At 36.6% G+C, this 13,193-nt stretch overlaps 1 protein-coding gene across 10 annotated transcripts in view; it reads left to right on the forward strand.

The window, feature by feature from the left end:
• The window catches only part of LOC123392442 (phosphatidylinositol 3,4,5-trisphosphate 3-phosphatase and dual-specificity protein phosphatase PTEN-like), a 103,947-nt gene extending 91,092 nt beyond the window's left edge, over positions 1-12,855 (forward strand). For 4 of the 10 annotated variants that reach the window (XM_045081462.1, XM_045081465.1, XM_045081463.1 and 1 more), the window contains 4 exons: positions 1,235-1,376; positions 6,078-6,244; positions 9,453-9,677; positions 12,668-12,855. In XM_045081462.1, the coding sequence (XP_044937397.1) occupies positions 1,235-1,376; positions 6,078-6,244; positions 9,453-9,677; positions 12,668-12,721 (588 nt within the window). In that variant the 3' untranslated portion in view covers positions 12,722-12,855. The remainder of the gene's footprint in view (positions 1-1,234; positions 1,377-6,077; positions 6,245-9,452; positions 9,678-12,667) is intronic. The other 6 variants (XM_045081464.1, XM_045081469.1, XM_045081466.1 and 3 more) reach the window with 3 other exon arrangements.
• The last annotated feature ends 338 nt before the right edge of the window (positions 12,856-13,193 follow it).

Consider the following 13,193-nt stretch of genomic DNA (forward strand, 5'->3'; position numbering starts at 1 on the left):
GCTTTTCAATTCTAGTGTTTGCACTGCAGCCAGAATCTTAAGTCATTTGTCCTTCTTTGAAATGGCTTTTATCCATTTTTTTGACATTCTATATATTTTTTAATTGTAATGAAATCATGCTAATTTTTTGAAACAAACCTGAGAATACTAGAGTGAATACCTGTTTACCTGCCATTCTGTGTATCTGTCTTTAAATTCATATGAACGTACTTTATACTTTATTTAGAGGGAAGAAAAGCATTTATGTCCCGAGTGTTTAACAAATGGGGAGATTCAGATGCCAGTAATAACCTGAAAATATTACAAATTCTTTCTTCTCTTGAATATACTTCTAAGTTTTCTGCAAGTCACTTGTAACTGTCAGACGTCTTCCTGTTACTATTTGCCTTCTGTTTCTTAGTTAAATGCCTGAATTTTCCTGAAGTTATATACATCCTAGGAAAGGAGACCTCAGCCCTCAATATTCAGCAGCATTAATGAATTGCATGGCTGTACACACTAGATTTATTTCTTTAGATAACTTTCTAAAAAAATAGAACATGAATTATATATATTTAGCATTTGTAATACTTAAATTTTCTCAAACATTATGTATATCCATGGTTTCTTCTACAGAGAGATGCATGTGGCTCGAGGACATTTCCTAAGTCCCTCTGTTAGAGAATTCTTGCATACATTTATCCCAGCCACATATTCCTGTTCTTATTGGGGGTCTCAGGGCATCATTTTTTTCTGCTGCTATTTCTGTCTCTTAAAGGCACTATGCCTTTATGTGTTCTGCTGATTCTGATATGTTTTGGCCTAAAAAATAAGTAACCAAGCTTTTGAGGAGTTGTGTGTTCAATAAAAGTCCATAAATTTCCTACGTCTCGGGAGCACAGCTGTAGTGCAGGTGCCTTTGACACGTATTTTGGAACTGCTGAGGCCTTATCTTATTGGGTTCATGGGTTGGAGCATTGTGGTGACCATTGAATAAATGAGGGGATTATGATAATTTTAAGGGAAAAGGTTATTCTGATATTTCCTTTGTACTGATGTTGCTCTGATTTACTCTTGTTGAACTAGATTTAAATATTAATCATTTAAGGTCAAATATCTAATGTATATATGGTCTTCAGTGGATACAACCCAGTAACAACGCAGTTATCATAACAATTTAGTAAAATAACTGTAATGGAATTTTTCTTTTGAATTTGGCTTTTCTTTTTCTTTTCTTTTTTTTTCTGTCCACCAGGGAGTAACTATTCCCAGTCAGAGGCGCTATGTGTATTATTATAGCTACCTGTTAAAGAATCATCTGGATTATAGACCAGTGGCACTGCTGTTTCACAAGATGATGTTTGAAACGATTCCAATGTTCAGTGGCGGAACTTGCAGTAAGTGCTCTAAATTCTCATCCCTCCATGTACTGGAACATTTTTCTGGACATATCTAGATGTTTACATAGAAATCTAGAAAGAAATTTACCACACTTAAAATGTACGTAGGGGAATATATTTCTGAAGTATCCAAACTAAGTAGCTCCGTTGTTCAGCTTAATGGGCTAAGGAGGCCAGCAGCCATGGGTTTTAATGCCTTAGAAGCCAAATTGTATTTATGAAAGAAACACTCTTTGCTGCATCTACCAAATGCAGCTTAAACTGTGACCAGATGACTAAAAACCCTATCCCAGTAGAGATCCAGCATTCGAGTAGCAGTGGGATTCATTAGTTCCCTGTGTGGGGGCAGGGACCAGTTCCTTCCTATCTTAGGAAGATTAGACATTGGTAGTAATGGTGACAGGGACAATAGAAAGGAAAGGAAGAAATTATAAGACATGGCGACCTGCTGAAATATGTTGAGTGAATAGGGTTGAGTCAGAGTGTGTGGAGCATTAGAGACAACCTGGGATTAAATCCAAGATCCAGTGACAGTTTTGTTAGCTCTCTCATTGCTAGATTGTATAACCTCAGGCACACTCTACTTGTCTTTATGTTTGCTTGTCAATAAAATGAAGACATTTCGAAATCTGAAAATTTCTAAGTATGTACTAAACAGAGTTCATGTCGGTGATGTCTGCCTCCCATTGATTTCTCTTACCCTAGCCTCTGTGAGCCTCCCTCAGTGATCCTGATCCTGGTCTGCTTCTCTGCTAGTCTTGGCTGGAGTTCTTAGACTGAAAGGAGCCTTAATACTGAATACCCAGACCCAAGCAGTTAGTCAAGAGAGAATGCGTGGGTGGAAGTATTATCCAGCCCAGTAAAAGATCAGACTGTTGCTGCTATTTTTCTGTAACTGCCTTGGCAGTGATCAGTCATGTTTTCATGTTTAAGAAATATGTTTCATTTATTTAGAGAGCAGTTCTGTAGTTTGTAGATAAGCAACTACTACAGTATTTCTTTGAATACCTCTAATAATATTTCAGTGAGGTTTTGTAATTTGTTAGTGGTTGTAGTTTTTAGTTTTAAGTTTTGCTTCTTGAAAATATTTATGTAGTTAAAAAATTTCTATCTCTAAATTAACCTGTACTGAGGAAATTAATTTCTTGATAGTGTTTGTCTTTCTCAGGTACTACCACCTTCATATCTTTCCTGTGTTCTTAGAGCTGGACACCTTTATCATAGGCCACAGATTTATTAATAGAGTGTGATATAGGCTCACTGACTTGATTGCCTTAGCAAAGCACAATGGGAGCCCTAACTGATGGCTGTCGTCATCTCTGTACAGCAAAGGCCAAGCACCACAGCAGTGCTCCGTGGAGACAGGCGGTGGCTCTGCTGGTGGGGAGCGCAGCATGGTGTGTAAACCTGTGGAATCTCTGTGTTGTACACCTGAAACTAATGGCACATTGAGTGTCAACTCTGCGTCAACACAAATAATAGAGTCTGTGATAAAAAAAAAAGTTCTAAATGCAAGGCATTAGACTGTCAGAGGTGACTGACACAGGAACTTAACACGTTCATAGAGGAGAAGGAAAAAGGAAGAAAACATTCTTGCTCTTCCTGTAGGATAAATATCAGGTGTAAGGGCCAAAAGGAGGGTTTAATTTTAGGGAGAGAATAAGAGAAAGAGAACATTCAGTTCAACAATCCACCTATCTAGTGTAATTTTTTTCATTGGCTTCTCTAGCAAAAACCTGACAGTTCTGCTCTGCCTGCAACGTTCTGATGGATTTTTGTTTTGTTCTTGTCTTTTTCCACTATTACATTTAAACTTTCAAATTACTGACTGCTGAAAACTTTTCATCTTTACTAATTTTCTCCATTTATGCCCTGTGGTTTCATACTATGTAATAAAGCTGTATTAATAGTAAACATAATTGAATGGGAGGTTATATGTATAAATTATAAATGGTGTATTCAGAAAAATAAAAGTTTTAGGGGTTGTCATATGGTTTCACAGAGGAAGTCCAGCTCTTCCTTGAATGGTAGAGAAAGTGTACCTTTTATATTGGCATTAAAACTGAAGGAAGTACTGCAGGTGTGACTTGAAGTACAATAGCAGGACATGAACTGGACCCAGAGGCATGGAGGGTGGCATGTGTGGCCCGCTGTCAGAGGAGCCTAAATGGGGATGTTAGACTGGATTTGATAGGTGCTGTTGCATCAGTGACAGGTCAAGAGGCTTAGGTTCTGTTTTAAGTCTGGCTGGGTAGGAAGTGGTGATTGCACGATGGGGAACCAGTGGTGGAAAGGAATCCAGTTACGGGACTTCTTGTGAGCCAGATGTGCTTTGCTAAGGCAGTCAAATCTCCTTTCCCTTTTATATTTAAATATTTTGTCAGTTTCGATTCTGGCCATATGAATAATTCCCAAAAGAGAGGAGAAGGGAAAACGAATCTCACTGAGACTTGGGAGACATGAATGTTTTTTGTTTTTAAACATGTTTTGGTCAGGTTAAGGTGAGCTGTTTATATGAAGATCCTCAGTGGGTTCTTGAAAGTGGGTTTGAATCTTAGGTGAGAGCTAGATCTGGTATTTTGGGAGCATCAGGCATCAGGCATAGTAACTAATTAGCCTTCTGTGTAAATATGGTATTGGGCTAGAGGTTGGGAAGGCTTAGGGAAACAGAGTGGGAGGAGTGTGAGACCTGGTGAGTTGGGAGTTTGGGTTCAGGGGAAAGGTTGGGACCCTTGAGGAAAACGAAGTAGTTTCTGCAAAGTTGTCAGGGGTCAGCAGCTGTTTTCTTACTGAATTATTGTCCTAATATTCCTAAATAAAGGAAAAGTTACTATACTCTTCACATCTGAAAGGGTTAAAACATTAGTAAAAGATGAGCAGTGTGATTTTCTGTCAGTAGGCATATGTCAAAACAGTTTAATCCTGATTTTTGTTGACCAGGTATTGACTTGTCATTTCTTTAGAACACAGTCAGTTGTATCAAAGAGAAAGTACTTGACTTGTGTCTTAGAAGTCAGCAGAACTGCTCTGATGTTGGACTTCTGATACGTTAGCTCTTGAAGATCTAAGATGGGGAATTTGCATTGTAAATGAACTGATTTTCTGTAGTGATTTAAGGAAAACTTTTAAACTTAGGTTTTGGGGTAGATTCTAAGTGACGCTGATTTGTAATTAGTTTATGAATGGATTACACAGTTTTAGAATTCCTGAAGATGCACATTTTAGATGTAGTTTAATTGAAATCTGGCTTCTACTGTTAATACACTTTTTAAAGTCCTAAAAAGAGGATTATCACATTCTGAACTAGTGGAGTCTTAATAAGATTACAAGGCATTTCATCCTGGCTGATTTTTATCATAGCTTTGGAATCATACCTTTTTGTTTGCTTTTTCAAGCTAGAGTTTCTAATGAAATTTTCAGAATCACATAGTCTTGTAAAAGGCTTGCTGTACTTTGAACCTTTAGTCAAGGAAGTGAAAATTATAGACAGATTGTTGGTAATGTTTCCCCTTTTTGGAGTGCCCTTTTTCTTGTTAAATGGCTCACATTCATATTAGAAAAACCCAACAGGCTGTTATCAGACCTTCTGTTTATTATGTGAGTGCTGGTGCTGCTCTAGATACACACGGATAAGCCCATACGTGTTTACTGATGGGAACGTGCATCTAGCTTGGATGCGCCTTTTGCCTTTTTCTCACTTGTTGGTCACATTGATAAACAACGTGATACTTCTTTCTGCATCTCTAACGATGATGCCTTTTAGCGTTAAGGATTTTATGCCAGTTTTTATATATGTGCATATTTTATATATAAATATATATGAAATACACATGAAATTTTTCATGTACTTTTTGCAAGCTTATGATTTTACTTCTTGATGGTCTTGGCATATTTCCTTCAAGACCCACTTACTCGTAAGGTTAATCACTAAAACATATAATCCTTTCCTTTATTTTAAAACAGACAGGGACCAAAGCCAAAATACTTGTTAATGAAAGTGGAATGTGTTTTGGAGGGAGGGGGGTTTTGCTACAGTTCCCGCTTGAGTCTTGTATTTCTTTGCCGACATTTCCAATCTCTGTCTTCCTGTTTCTCATGATGATGGCTTTATATCCCTTTAAGAAATTAAATGTGAGCTATAGGTAAAATAAATGATAGTTAATATTTTTATAAATAGAGTCTTGTGTTTATGGAATTTATTATAACTTTGTTACAGAATGTATTCTCATGCGTCTTATGAACATGTAATGATTTGTGTTTTGTGGGTTTTATTACATGGTAGAGACATTAAAATACTGCAGCAAATATCTGTTTTTAAAGTTACTTTTCATGCAGTTCATAGATGTGCCAGAAGATTATTTTTGCATCTTAATTATAAATCTAATTTATATTAGATTTTTAACATTTTAATGTTAAAGTTTTGCTGCTCTTATAGTTCCAGAAGTCTACTGTTGGGATTTAGTATTTGTGAACTAGAACCAGTAAATAGAACTTTATGCTGAAGGTTAAAATTAGGGAAACTTTTGTACTGGCTATATTTTCTGACCTTTTTAAAAAATATTGATGTGTTTTAGATCTGGGCTACAGATGCCGAATTACTATTCTGTGTGTATTGCTAATATTAACCATTGAAATGGTTTTTGACAGTTTGACATTTGAAGGCATTTCCTGTGGAATGATGCCTATTTAACCATGCAGATCCTCAGTTTGTGGTCTGCCAGCTAAAGGTGAAGATCTATTCCTCCAATTCAGGACCCACACGATGGGAAGACAAGTTCATGTACGTTGAGTTTCCTCAGCCTTTGCCTGTGTGTGGTGACATCAAAGTAGAGTTCTTCCACAAGCAGAACAAGATGCTAAAAAAGGTTTGCCCTTTACTTTTATTGGGAAGAATATCCAAAATCATACTTTGAAGAGTAACCTCAGATATTTTGCTTAAAATATTTGGTTAGGTAGATAAAAAAAAAATGATAAAATAAAGTCATACTGATTTAAACTCTGAAAAAAAAAAAAAAAGCATTGGGATCGTTCTTAGACTTCTTGAAAATCCAATCTATAATTCCTGCCTTGTTGAGTTCCACAAATACAAATGGCAAAACTCTGAAAAAAAAATATTTGGTTAGGCAGAAATCATTCTGTAAGGAGAGATTACAGAATAATATTTTGTGACTGACCATTCATTGAATTAATTATAATTGGTTTTCTGTTAGATCTACGCATGGTTTGCTTAATATAGCACTGATGAGCCATTATATTGGTAAAAAAAAAAAATCTTACTAGAGGAAAAGTCCTTATGTCATTGTAATTTGAAATGAATTTTCTTTAAGTTGGGTTGTGCAGAGAAATTTTATAAAAATATTAAAGATTGCATACCCCATTAAATCAGTTACCATCTTTTTAGACAGGATGATCTATTACCAAGAAAAAGTTAACAAGGGGCCAGGGGCCATGGGTTTATAAAAAAAAAATTGTCTATATGTATAAATAAGATCTGTTCCATGGTCTTGTGTAATGACACAAAACACTTTCCCCCCATTTTGGTTTATTTTTTGTGACACTATGTCATTTTATATTTGGCTTTCTCAAATTTATTGAATATTTCGAATTTTAGTTAGAGTGATAAGTATACAAAAGAAGTAATAACGAGTGAAAAAGTGTGATATTAAGTATACAGATTCAGAAAGTTAGTGGGGTTTGCTTCTTACTGAGCCATAGTTAGGGAATTCAAGAGCTCATTCTTAAAACCGTCTTGGTTTAAGATGTGAAGTGTGAACATTTGAGATGAGTGCGCCTAAGGTGCAACATTTTGGGGTATAATGAAAAAAGATTCTAGCTTTGTATGTTGTTACTGCCTCATTAAACATACCACATAGTGTATTGCCATTCTTTAGACATTCTCAGTAATAGAACTGATTTAGTTTTCCTGATATTTAGGTAAAAAAAAAAAAAGGAAGTTTCATTTATTATTAAAACTTTAAACTCTACCTTGATTTATCTAAAGAAATACAATTTCCTATACCCAGAAGCCATATAGCTGGGAAATGACAAAATGTTAAACTGTTTTTTTTTTTTTTTCACTAGAAACCCATTTCCTACCTATTCTGTATAAGTGAAAGTTAAATATATCTTGATAACTTTGGGAAATAATTTTTCTGTAGTCCAGGAAGCATTAGCAGGTGTTTAAAATTATCTTTTCCCTTCTGCTCATTGTAAGACTGGCACACACAAAATTTTATTTATTTATTTATTTTAATTATTTATTTAAAATGGGCTTCACGCCCAGTATGGGGCTTGAACTCATGACCCTGAGATCAAGAGTCACAAGCTCTACCAAATGTGACAGCCAGGTGCCCCTAAAATTTTATATTTTACTTTTAAAAATAGGCACCTGCATCACTCTGTCCCTATACCTTTAGGAATGTGTAAGTCCTTATTTTCAGTTGTCTGTATGTTACTTTAATACATACAAATTTGAAGATTAGATTAATATTTGTAGTAAATCTGGGATTACTTTACATATATTTATTTGCATTTTATGTGATTTTGCTTACCTATTATAAATGTTGATGTGATTTAAACAAAAATAGATTTAATCATTATCTATACAGAATCCACATTTTTTAAGATTTAAATATTACTAGCTTGTGTTTTTCTGACTCTAAGTTGAATATATGTACTGTTGTTACTAACTTAGTGACTTTGCTAAAATAATTGAAATTAACAAAATTTTTTTTAAAGACTTAACATATGAGGGACGCCTGGGTGCCTCAGAGGGTTAAAGCCTCTGCCTTCGGCTCAGGTCATGATCTCAGGATCCTGGGATCAAGTCCCACATCAGGCTCTCTGCTCAGCAGGGTGCCTGCTCTTCCCCCCCCCCCACCCCTGCCTACTTCTCTGCCTACTTATGATCTCTGTCGAATAAATAAATAAAATATTTTTTAAAAAAGACTTACATATGAGATTGCTAGGTACTGTTAAAAGATAAAAAGAATGTTAAACGAAAGATACTTGAAGGTCTTACATCTTTGTGGGAAAATAGCAAAACTATTAGAATAATAGTTCTAATAGGTAAATTAGAATAAAAGATTTGATGGCAGTTCAAGGCACCAGATAAGATGTCATAAAGCTGCATATCATTAACTGTCACATGGGCCATGTCAGCCAAATTCCAGTCATGAAGAGAGAGAGAGAACATTTTCTGTGTTGGTCATGAAAGGGCTGACGTGATGAACTTCTGATTGATATGTTCTTTTGATTAACAGGACCTTGTATTATTTTTAAGAAGTAATTTTTAAAAAATAGGCATTTTATAACCTAAAAAAGTCAAAATGACTTGTCTTCCTTCCCTCATATTCTGAGGTTTTGCAGGCATACACATTGTAGTGTAAGAAACTGGAGCCACTTAGTGTTTGCATTGCTTCTGAAGTAGAAATGTGTCTGCCTTGCTTCTTTGGGAAGTTGTACGGACATTTCAAGAACTTTTGTTAAAGTAAATTTTCTAATGGATAACTTTTTTTTTTTTTAAGATTTTATGTATTTATTTGGGAGAGAAAGAAGGATTTGGGGCGTGAGTTGTAGAGGGAGAACCAGACCCCACTGAGCAGAGAGCCTGATGCGGGACTTGAGCCCAGGACCCTAGGATCATGACCTGAGCCGAAGGCAGACACGTAACTGACTGAACCACCCAGGTGACCCTGTAATGGATAGCTTGTTGAAATAGGCCATAAAACCCATTTCTGATTATTTAATACACACATACATACAAACTCAAACATTTTTTAAGGCTAACATTAGACAAGAAAGGAAATACTTTACCTAAGCTTTTAAAACAAAAGTAAGTTATCTCAGAACCTGTGGAGTTACATTTTTGTCTAAAATTTGAGAAAATAATAAACATACGTGAATTAGAGCAACAGATAACCAGTAGCTTGCCAAATATTAGTCTGTACGTTTGTCTTTATTCAGACTACCAAATGACGTGTCACCTATTTTATTGACTTCTTGGGATGAGTATTAAATATAGGTGATATATTTTCTTTAAAAAAATTTAATGTCTTTTTTTTTTTTTTAAAGGACAAAATGTTTCACTTTTGGGTAAACACATTCTTCATACCAGGACCAGAGGAAACCTCAGAAAAAGTAGAAAATGGAAGTCTCTGTGATCAAGAAATTGATAGTATTTGCAGTATAGAACGTGCTGATGATGACAAGGAATATCTAGTACTCACTCTAACAAAAAATGATCTTGACAAAGCAAACAAAGACAAGGCCAACCGATACTTTTCTCCAAATTTTAAGGGAAGTTAAAAACATTTCGAGGAATTAGTGGGTGACTCTGCATGTGTGTGTCTGTGTTAAGTATATTGCTGGTAAAGGACTTGTGTGACTGAGGTTTAAATCAAATTAAGTATTAATTAGAAGCAATATTTAGGTATCAGTAATGTGAGTTTCTAATATGGATGCACACGAAATTTTAAAAAGCTGCCTCCCCCACCACCCCGGCCCTTCTTCGTTGTTGTTTGGTGAAATATGGGGCAGGGGTTGGGAAGGGGAATTCAGTTTATGGGACATGAAATAGGAATGAGGGAAGAAAGAAGTTAAAGGGAATTCAGTCATTTGGGAATGATTCGTATGGAATGTTCTTTATTTTTTAATTTTTTATAAACATGTATTTTTATCCCAGGGGTACAGGTCTGAATCAGCACTCACCAAAGCACATACCCTCCCCAGTGTCCATAACCCCACCCCCCCTTCTCCCAACCCCCCTGCCCCCAGCAACCCTCAGTTTGATTTGTGAGATTAAGAGTCACTTATGGTTTGTCTCCCTCCCAATCCCATCTTGTTTCATTGATTCTTCTCCTACCCACTTAAGCCCCCATGTTGCATCACCACTTCCTCATATCAGGGATATCATATGATAGTTGTCTTTCTCCGCTTGACTTATTTCGCTAAGCATGATACGCTCTAGTTCCATCCATGTTGTCACAAATGGCAAGATTTCATTTCTTTTGATGGCTGCATAGTATTTCGTATGGAATGTTCTTAACTGTTCCTACTTTTGTCCCCTTCCAGTTTATTCTCAACTCCTCAGAGTGATCTTGAAATAGATAGATTGTTAAAATTGATATGGTGTTATCACTCCTGTTTATACTTTTTAAAGACCTTGTGGTTTTTTGATATGACCTACAAGGACCTACATAATTCAGCCCAGGATTACCTCCCACATGAGCTCTAGCCACATTCTGCTCCTGCTCCAAGATTCACCCAATCTGCTCTCTCCTCAGTTCTTCCAAATGCTAAGCTCCTTCTGCCTCCAGTCTTTTCAGTTCTTTTTCTCTCCCTGAGGACCTCCCCACCTTCCATCTTTCCCCTGCTGTTCCCACATTTGGCTACCCTTCCGTGTGGTAGCCTTTGCTTCAGTCTTGTTGGTCTGAAAGGCCTCTTGTCAAGCTCTTGTGTTACTCCCTTTCTAAAGCTCTACTGTCTCATATTGTGGAATTATTTGGGTCCTTACTTATATCTATATGTGATGTGTGTGCGTATTTTTAGTCCTGTGTGTTGATAAGAATTTTCCAGGTTAAAAAATCTGATTTGTCAATATTTCCAAATGGTAGTTTGCCCTTTTTCCCTTCCCCTTTCCTGTTCCTCCTTCTACCTGATTTTCCTCCTTCCTTTCACCATACCCTTCTTTCTCTTTCAAAAAAATTTTCTTACTTATTTTGCCTCATTCCATTTTTATAATATGCAGCAAGCCTACCCATAGTTGATAAGTATAAGAATATTGTGAGCAATCCTAAAAATAAATGGGAGGCTACATATTTTAAGTGAAAATAAATCCAATATTAAGTGCCTTTAAATCTTAGACTTCTTTTAAGTGATTAGAAGGGTCTTTGAGAATTCACAGGTTTCCATCGACTATGTCTGCGTTTTCCTTAATTATTAGCTTTTATGGTGTGACTTCCTCTGGTTTTATTGTTTTAATATTAAATATTTTTTAATATTAAAAGAATATATATTTGTGATTACAAATTAAAACTCTTTCAGTTATCAGTAAACAGATATAATGCTGTAAGTGTTTATGAACAAATGAGCAGAGGTGGCATAAAGCACGATCTTGGTGTGTTTTTTAGCCCAGTAGTTAAGAGGAGACCTCTCTAGCAGGTGACCTTTTATCAGAGGCCCACATGGAATGAGTGAGCAGTACAAACATCTGGGATGGGAGGGAAGGGCAGATACAACAGCCCTGAGACAGAATGATTCTCCCATGTTTGAGGAGCAGTAGACAAGCAGCCATTTTGACTAAAGCACATTGGTCTGACTGTGAAGACAGTGGTGTGTTTCCAGCACAGGAAGGATGTCATCTGAATTTTGTCTTTAAAATGTAGACTGGAGAGGAGGCAAGGACAGAGCTGGGAGATGAAGTGAGAAGCTGCCACCGTGGTTTAATGTAGCTGAGAGGTGGTGGCTGCAGGGACTAGCGTGGTAGCAGTGGGCACACTGAGAAGCTGTCAGAGGAGGTAGAGATGGCATCGTGTGGGTGGACCCAAAAGGGTTTGCTGATGGAGCGGATGTTGGATGTAAGAGGAGGAGAAGTGAGGATGACTTTTAGGTAGTGGGTCGGGGGTAGGTTGTAGATCGAACAGAAAGAGCAAGGGTCTTCCTGGCGGATCTGATGGAAGCCTCAGATCCACTGCCCTCTGGGCCTCTGCTTCCTCTCTGGGGAGACGGAAATCCCTGCCTCGCTGAGTTGTTGGACGGCTCTCCAGCACTGCTGTGATGGCCCTTTGTCCACTGTCAGATCACTGTCTGATGTTCTTAACCTTCAGGGCTGACGGGATCCCAAACATCGCTGCTAGTCAGTGTTTTTATAATGTAGTACTTGTTTAGTGTTATTTGTGTCAGAAAATACACTGAGGCTCAGAGTGGTAGTAAGTGCAACATTCTTTTGGATCTCAGCTATTTGTACATTGAAGTTTATTGAAAAGACACTTTTTAAATGACCAACGAACTTCAGTCTCAGTGCTTTTTTTTTCAGTAGAATTATTTGGTTAATGCTTACAGCTTATGCTTATTATGTTAGTACATCCCAGTGTATCTTTTCAGTGTATAACAAGAAAACATTGGAAATCTGAAGCAGATGGTCATTTAAAAGATAGCTGCCTTTTCAAGATCCTGTTTGTCATTGCATTTTTAAAAAACAAATCTGTTAAAATATGTATCTCTACTAAGTCATTTAAGATTAGTCAGATTTATGGATTTTCCACTTAAACTCTGTCTTTTTTCTCTAGGTGAAACTGTACTTCACGAAAACAGTTAGAGGAGCCGTCAAATCCCGAGGCTAGCAGTTCAACTTCTGTAACACCAGATGTTAGTGACAATGAACCTGATCATTATAGATATTCTGACACCACTGACTCTGATCCAGAGAATGAACCATTTGATGAAGATCAGCATACACAAATTACAAAAGTCTGAATTTTTTTTTTAATCAAGAGGGATAAAACACCATGAAAACAAACTTGAATAAACTGAAATTGGTCCTTTTTTTTTTTTTAATGGCAATAGGACATTGTGTCAGATTACCAGTTATAGGAACAATTCTCTTTTCCTGACCAATCTTGTTTTACCCTATACATCCACAGGGTTTTGACACTTGTTGTCCAGTTGAAAAAAGGTTGTGTAGCTGTGTCATGTATATACCTTTTTGTGTCAAAAGGACATTTAAAATTCAATTAGGATAAATAAAGATGGCACTTTCCCATTTTATTCCAGTTTTATAAAAAGTGGAGACAGACTGATGTGTATACGTAGGAA

Source organism: Mustela putorius, unplaced genomic scaffold (genome assembly GCF_011764305.1).
Source record: "Mustela putorius furo isolate JIRA1106 unplaced genomic scaffold, ASM1176430v1.1 tig00000577_pilon_pilon_pilon, whole genome shotgun sequence".
NCBI lineage: Eukaryota > Metazoa > Chordata > Mammalia > Carnivora > Mustelidae > Mustela > Mustela putorius.